Consider the following 7,840-nt stretch of genomic DNA (forward strand, 5'->3'; position numbering starts at 1 on the left):
TACTTGTATTTATTTAACTCATATTAACTCTCCAATTCAAACATGGATGTTGTATTTCACTTGTATTAATGCTATTACTAATTGGACCAGAATTTTGATTATGACCATGACTATTGCTATTATTGTTATTATTAGTATTATTATCAATACCTAAAATTCCTCCTCCAATACTAATATTGCTTGTATTCTTAATATTATTACCATCACATTCGCTAAATACACTGTTAAAATAATCAATTTCATCAATATATAGTCTATTATTCTTTATATTTTTATTTGAATGGGTTTCATTTATACCAGAAAGCATTAAATTTGAATTATTTAGTGGAATTTCATTATTATTAGTTAATACCATATGACCTCTTGTATATTGTATATCATTTAAATTACCTGAAGAATGATTATTATGGCTATTATACAAACTGTTTAAATTCTGTTCTTCTTCGTCTATACAAGAATTATTTGTATTCGGAATGTAACAACATACTGATGGTAATGGATGGATTACATTTAGACTGTTATTATTATTATTATTATTGTTATTACTATAATCGATACTTTTACCATTATTGATTTTATTTTGATTAATATTATCCCTGTCTTCCATTGCTCCATCAATATAATAATAAAAGGAATCATCATTCTTATTTGATTTCTTCTTTAAACTATATAATACATTCTCTGAATAATTTGTTGGTGCTGTTGAAGTTGAAGATGGAGTTGGAGTTGAACTATTATTATTAATATTTTGATTATTATATCCTATAATTTTTCCATCATTATTTACCATATTATTCGTTATTACAGCACTAGATGATAATGGATACCCTCCAATATTACTGTTATTACAGTTGTTATTAGAATGGAATTGTTTTTGTAAATCTTCAATCAAAGCTGAATTCACATTTGAAGTTAAATAGGTTCCAATTAATCATCTCCGTATTAATCCCTCCTCCCTCCCAATAAAATATTTTCTTGATGAATTTGATGAATTGTCATATTATTACCATTATTACTATTATTGATATTATTAATATTATTATTATTATTATTATTATTACTATTGCTATTATTAATACTGCTATTAATATTAATATTATTATTGTTAATGCTATTATTTAGTCCATTAGTAATAGTTGTTATATCATTTGTATTTATATTAACCCCGTTACTATTACTATTAATAGTACTTGTATCTGTTGTAGAAGAATTTGTATCAATACTTGTATTATTATTATTCAAAGAATTCATTCTGGAAAATAATTCATTTTCATTAATCATATTTATTGAAATCTGATCATTTACTGGCTGTGTATTATTATGAATATTTGCATTACTTTCAATAATATTATTGTTACACAATACATCATTAATATTATGACCATTTTCAATTAACTTATTTATAATCATCTGAGATTGTGCCAACTGATCCATGATATTAATATTATTTTCATGACTTGAAATTCCAGAATGCATGACAGTATTCAGTCCATTATTTTCAGATACTAATAAAGATGATGAATTAGTATTCATTATGCTACTATTATTAATATGATGATTATTACTTATATTACTATTAGATTCACCAACAGAGGAAACATGATTTACAACAGAATTACCAATAGGAATTGCAATATTAATATTTGGATGAATACCTGGATTATTATTAATATTACTACTGGTTGTATTGGTAGTGGTGATATTATTATTAACATTAGCAGTATTATTGTTATTACCAAGATTTAAATGAATTGATTGATTTGATGAATTTGATGTATTAGCTGTACTACGACCTCTTTTTGTATGTGGTCTTTTTGAAGAACAACCTCTATATAATAATAGTAACTCTAATTTGGCTTCAATTTGAAAAACACATACTTTTGGTAAAGGAATATCCTCAACAAGAAATTCTGGAAGTGCTAAAGATGTTCTGCTTTTCTTTACATCAATATCTCTTTCTCCATCTGGTATTACTAATTGTGTATGTCTTGTATCCCCTCTTCCTGGTGATAGTAAATTAAAATGTTCATAACTTTTTTGATTATATGGTGGTATTCTAACTAATAGTCCACCAAATCTTAATGCTCTGTATAAATTATCACTATTTAAACATGTTGGTAAATCTATAGTTTGCATATCTTTATCACCATTAACTAATTTTCGAATAATTAATGCATTTTTACCATCCAACCATTTTGCTAAATATTCATCTGTTAAATCCAGTGGAATCTCAGCAATCTGTCCATCATCATCATCATCATCATCATCATCATCTCCTTCTATTCCTTCTGTATAATCAACCAATAAATTACCATTTCCTGTATTGTTATCACTTCCAACAATATTACCAATACTACCTATACCTTCTCCAATTCGATTATTACAGTCTTCTCTATCCATATTTAATAATAAATTATTATCAACATTACTTTCGTCATGGATCATGTTATTATTACCTGTATTGTTATTACAATTCATACCTAGTAATAGATGATTATCCAAGATTTCATTCTTTCTTTCATTTGCCATTAATGGTATATTACCATTTATTCTTTTTTCTATATGTTTAGATTTACCATTATTAAAATCTAATATATTACCTGACAACAATATATTTTGTTCGTTTACTGTTATTATACCTTCTCCTGTCATTCCCACACTTCCATTCATAAATCCTGATATTTCTGCTTCATCAATTTCATCTCCATTCGGGATTTCTCCAATTACTCCTTCATTCATTGTAGGCAATATTGGCATTGCGCAGTTTTTCATTCCAATTTCTCCAATATTTGTATTATACTTAATTTCTTTTCTATTCATTTCCATACTTTCAATTCCACTATTATTATTATTATTATTATTATTATTATTATTATTATTATTATTGATATTTGAATTACTAATCATCATATGATGATTATTCATTCTACTAGAAACACGACGATTACAATATCCTCTTGCTCCATTTGATCTTCTTCCACTATACCCTACTGAATTGTTTTGTTTTCTCAACATATGATCCCTCATAATATTACAGGACTTAATAAGTTGTTGAATAAATCTATTTAAACATTGTACACCTTCATTTAATTGTCTTTGTACTTGTTCTTCTGCTGGATGCAATCTTCCTGTCTTATAAGCATACGACCAAAATTGTCTATCATATGGAATTTGATTCCCATGTCGTTGCAATATGAACGCAGCAATCTTCCTGGGTAAACCCTCCACTATATTGCTTAACCACAATTCTCTTACTCTTGCTAATATCTTTCTACTATTTGATTGTGCTGGAGTTCCACTAAGATATCCTGATAATAATAACGAGCTATTTTGAATTATATTTCCAACACTAACTCCTGTATTTGTGTAATTTCCCACAGAATTCCCCAAATTATTATTGTTATTATTGCTATTATTATTACCACTGTTATTACTATTATTATTATTGTTATTATTATTATTATTATTATTATTATTAATATTTCCTGCCCCATTCACAATAATATTATTTAAAATTCCTGTTTTTGGATTCAAAGCTAATAAATTTGAGCTAGATGTTGAATTTGGGTTTATTCCTTTGATATTTTGATTATTTTCTGATTCATTTGATTTATTACCTATAATAAAACTTCCATTCATATCTGAAATAATTTCATCATCTTTTCGCATATTAATAATATCTTTATTCATACCTGTAGAATATATTGGAGTCGCTATAGACATTGTAGTTACTATAGATTGAGGTGATGAGGCTCCCATTAAATTTTCTGGATCTGTAATGCTTTCATGGCAGCCATTATTAATCTGATTTCCTTTACTTTGCATTCCTTTTTCGTTATAATATATTAATATATTTTCATTTATCATACAATTACAAGTCCTACCATCTTTATTTGAAACATTATTCCCTTTATTCACCGGATAATTGCAGTGATTACAAATAATTTTCCCATTATAAATGCTAGTTCCAATATTGGTATTTTGATTCTGATTTAAGTTATAATTCAAAGTTATATTTTCTCCGGTACAGTAACTGGACAAATAATTCTCAGCCATATCGTTCTTATTATTTTTAAATTGTGGATGCAAAACATTGTCACTAATATTTGCATTACCATTTACTGAGTAATGTCTTGAGATAATTTCATCGTAATCTCCTTTCGGAAGTTGTTCATTATAATTATAAATATTATTAGTTTCAATTGGTCCATTCAATTCTTTATTATTACCATTATTCAAAATAATTACTTTCTCTGTAATTTTTTCATGGTTTATTTCATCCAAGACTGCCTCCATTACTCTCTCTAATCTAATTTACCCTATATTATCTTTTAAAAAAAAACCTTTTATTGCGAAATATAGCTTACCAAAGCTTTCTGTTAAATTTAGTAATCATTTATTGATAAATATAAATATATATAAATATAAATGTAAATGAATATATGTATATATAATTATATATATATATATATATATATATAAATATATATATAATTATAATTTTGATTTTCAGTTATTTTATTTATTTAGATCTCAACATTCAATCAAAGATTCATTCAAACTCTTTCAATAAAAGCTGCTTTTTAATATAAACATAGATTAGCAACTATTTTTTTCTCGTTTTATTTGAATTAAAGTTATGGTTATTTTCGCAATAATCTTTATTTGTTGAAATCTCTCCTATTGTGAATATTTCCTTTCTTTCCAATCCTCAATATTCCTCCTTTCATTCACTCACTTTATCAACACACCTCTTATGTATTTTATTTATTTATTTTTTCCCCGTTTACGAGATCCAATAATGATTGCGTAGATATTTAGATCATTTATCCTCGTATTTAATTATTATATGGTGCCTCACTGTATTTAATAAATATTATATTTTCTCCTCACATAAAATGCATAGGATATTTACAAATTATGCATATCTTTATATAAAGCACATTATCTATGCATATTTTTTAAACATGCGCCACATATTTTGAGTATAGAGCTAATTTTTTTTTTAATAGATATATAAGTTTCAATATTCAATTAATCATAGTTTTCTCCATCTTATAGAAATTTTATTTCTTTTTTCTTTAAAAGAAAAATCTTCAAGACATATTGTTCTTGCAACAATTCTTCGTTCGAGCTTTTATTCTTAAATTTGGAAAGCATTATTATAGCAGTATCTTTACAAAATAGCCATTCTATTAAATTTTTAAGTTCCTTATTAAAAGATAATAAATAAATTCTTCAAATTAATTAACATTTTTTTTTTTGAATAATTATTACATCATTATTAAAAATTGTCCACATGCATCATTGCAATATTACCTATACCGGTGCATGTGAAGCCACATGTGGGGAAATTTAGCGCCACACATTGTATTTGTATTATTTATCGTCTATCAATAAGTTTTTAAGTAAATATCAATTAATTTTATTTAATTGGAGAAGAGAAGAAATTTTATCAATAATATTATTAGTTTTCAAATAATAAAGTATAGCTATTATTTACTTGGATGTTAATATTGAATTTACAAATTATAACTGGCAAACAACTTTACCACTTTTGAAAAGAAATTTTAAACAGACAAAAGTGAATTAAAATATCAAATTTTTATGACAAGTTCTTAAACTAAGAGACATATATAAGGCAAAACATTTTTAAAAGCCTGTGTGTAATTAAGTATTGGAAAAATAAAACTAAAGTTATAGTAATTAAGAATTAATTTTAAATATGTCAACAATAAACCCAAACGAAGTAGTCAATGAAAATAATGAAAATCAAAATAATTTAAATGAAACAGTATATAATGGGCCATTAAAACTGGAGCATCTTCTTCCAAGTGGATTAACAAAAAGGGATCTAGAAATACTCCGTGAAAATGGATATCATACAATAGAATGTCTTGCTTATGCTCCTAAAAAAGCTTTATTATCGGTTAAAGGAATTAGTGAACAAAAATGTGATAAAATAAAATCTGCATGTAAAGAATTAGTAGCAATGGGATTTTGCAGTGGAACTGAATATTTGGAAGCTAGAACCAATCTAATCAAATTTACAACGGGTTCTAGCCAATTAGATAGACTTTTACAAGGTGGAATAGAAACAGGAAGTATTACAGAAATTTTTGGTGAATTTAGAACAGGAAAAACTCAATTATGTCACACTCTGGCAGTAACTTGCCAGCTTCCTGTTGAACATAAAGGAGGTGAAGGAAAGTGTTTATGGATTGATACTGAAGGTACTTTTAGGCCTGAAAGAATTGTTCAAATTGCTGATAGATTTAACTTGAATGCTTCAGATTGCTTAGATAATATTGCCTATGCCAGAGGATTTAATACTGAACATCAAATGGATTTATTACAATCAGCTGTAGCTATGATGACAGAATCCAGATTTGCATTAATGATTGTTGATAGCGCAACTGCGCTTTATAGATCAGAATATAATGGAAGAGGAGAATTAGCAACTAGACAAAGTCATTTGGGCCAGTTTCTAAGAGCTCTTCAAAAAATTGCGGATACTTTTGGTGTCGCAGTTGTTATCACTAATCAAGTAATGTCAAAAGTTGATGCTATGGCCGCCATGTTCCAAAATGATAAAGTGCCTATTGGAGGTAATATTATTGCTCATGCTTCACAAACTAGATTATTCCTCAAAAAAGGACGTGGAGAGACAAGAATTTGCAAAATCTACGATTCCCCGAATCTACCCGAAGGGGATGCCACATTTTCTATTACAGAAGGGGGTATAAACGACCCTAAAGATGAAAAGTAACTCATTAACTATATTTTACACAAGTGAAAAGTATTAGAAAGTCACTATAACAACGATAAATAATTAATTAAATAATAAATCAAATTTCGATCCAAAATTAATTAATAAAATATTCGATTTTTTTTTTTAAAGAAAAAAAATTATATAAGAGGGTTTATCCTATTAATATATAATGGAATAGAATGTAATTTATGTCTTAAAAAATAGTTGTACCTTCTTCGTTTATAGGTAGTTTTAAGCCAATAAACTGATATCAACTCATTTTCCATACAATTTCTACATTTAATCTTTTCCTCAACTTTATTATAATTATAAGAAAGTCGTGATCTTTTCAAATTATTTGGAATTTCATTATTATATAAGCAATATTTATGAAATGAATCATAACAATAGTCGCAAGTAATTAAAGTACCAGGATTGTTACAAATATTACAACATTCATCACTTCCAATCCCTAAATCAAATAAATGCCAGAAAATGGAATTATTACTTAGTTTTGGATTGTTTTTATCCAAACAAATAGTTAAACGTTTACATAATTGTTTTTTTAAATAATTTATATTTAATGGATATTTTAAATAAGTAAATTCTCGTGAATTAAATGCAAAGGTAAGAATAATCCATGGTTTATTCATTAATACAATATTTTTTGATTTTTTAAAATACCAATCTGAAATTATATCAGGAGAATCAAAATATAAAAGGCTTGTATAACCATATAATGAATTTCTGAATTTGAAATCATATGGATAAATTTGAATCCCATTTGTAATATGATCATGTAATACTTGATTATATTTGCTAATTTTATCACAATATTTTTCTGATTTATAATAAAATTCTGGATTGTCATTAATATAACCATATCTTGATGTAAAGATCTCATCTATTTCTGAACAAATTGGATTATTAAATAATGATTTATTTAAACTTGTGAATGAATTTATCATATTCATTTTCTTACATAACAAATTTCTTTTCTTAATAAGTTCTTGATTAGTTTCTTTAAAGTTTTCTATTCCAATTCTTCCCTTGCATGAAGGAGAATTACATTTACATTTAAAACCAATA

At 26.0% G+C, this 7,840-nt stretch overlaps 3 protein-coding genes across 3 annotated transcripts; 1 reads left to right on the forward strand and 2 right to left on the reverse strand.

The window, feature by feature from the left end:
- Positions 1–942: 942 nt before the first annotated feature.
- Chro.50351 (hypothetical protein) lies at positions 943–4,296 on the reverse strand. Its single annotated transcript, XM_660809.1, has 1 exon — positions 943–4,296. One exon carries the CDS (start codon positions 4,294–4,296, stop codon positions 943–945), a length of 3,354 nt encoding a protein of 1,117 aa, XP_665901.1.
- A 1,429-nt stretch (positions 4,297–5,725) lies between these two features.
- Positions 5,726–6,769, forward strand: Chro.50352 (Rad51). Its single annotated transcript, XM_660810.1, has 1 exon — positions 5,726–6,769. The coding sequence occupies one exon, from the start codon at positions 5,726–5,728 to the stop codon at positions 6,767–6,769; it is 1,044 nt and encodes a 347-aa protein (XP_665902.1).
- Positions 6,770–6,909: 140 nt separating this feature from the next.
- Chro.50353 (hypothetical protein) lies at positions 6,910–7,725 on the reverse strand. Its single annotated transcript, XM_660811.1, has 1 exon — positions 6,910–7,725. The coding sequence occupies one exon, from the start codon at positions 7,723–7,725 to the stop codon at positions 6,910–6,912; it is 816 nt and encodes a 271-aa protein (XP_665903.1).
- Positions 7,726–7,840: the final 115 nt, after the last annotated feature.

Source organism: Cryptosporidium hominis (genome assembly GCF_000006425.1).
Source record: "Cryptosporidium hominis TU502 chromosome 5 CHRO015112, whole genome shotgun sequence".
NCBI lineage: Eukaryota > Apicomplexa > Conoidasida > Eucoccidiorida > Cryptosporidiidae > Cryptosporidium > Cryptosporidium hominis.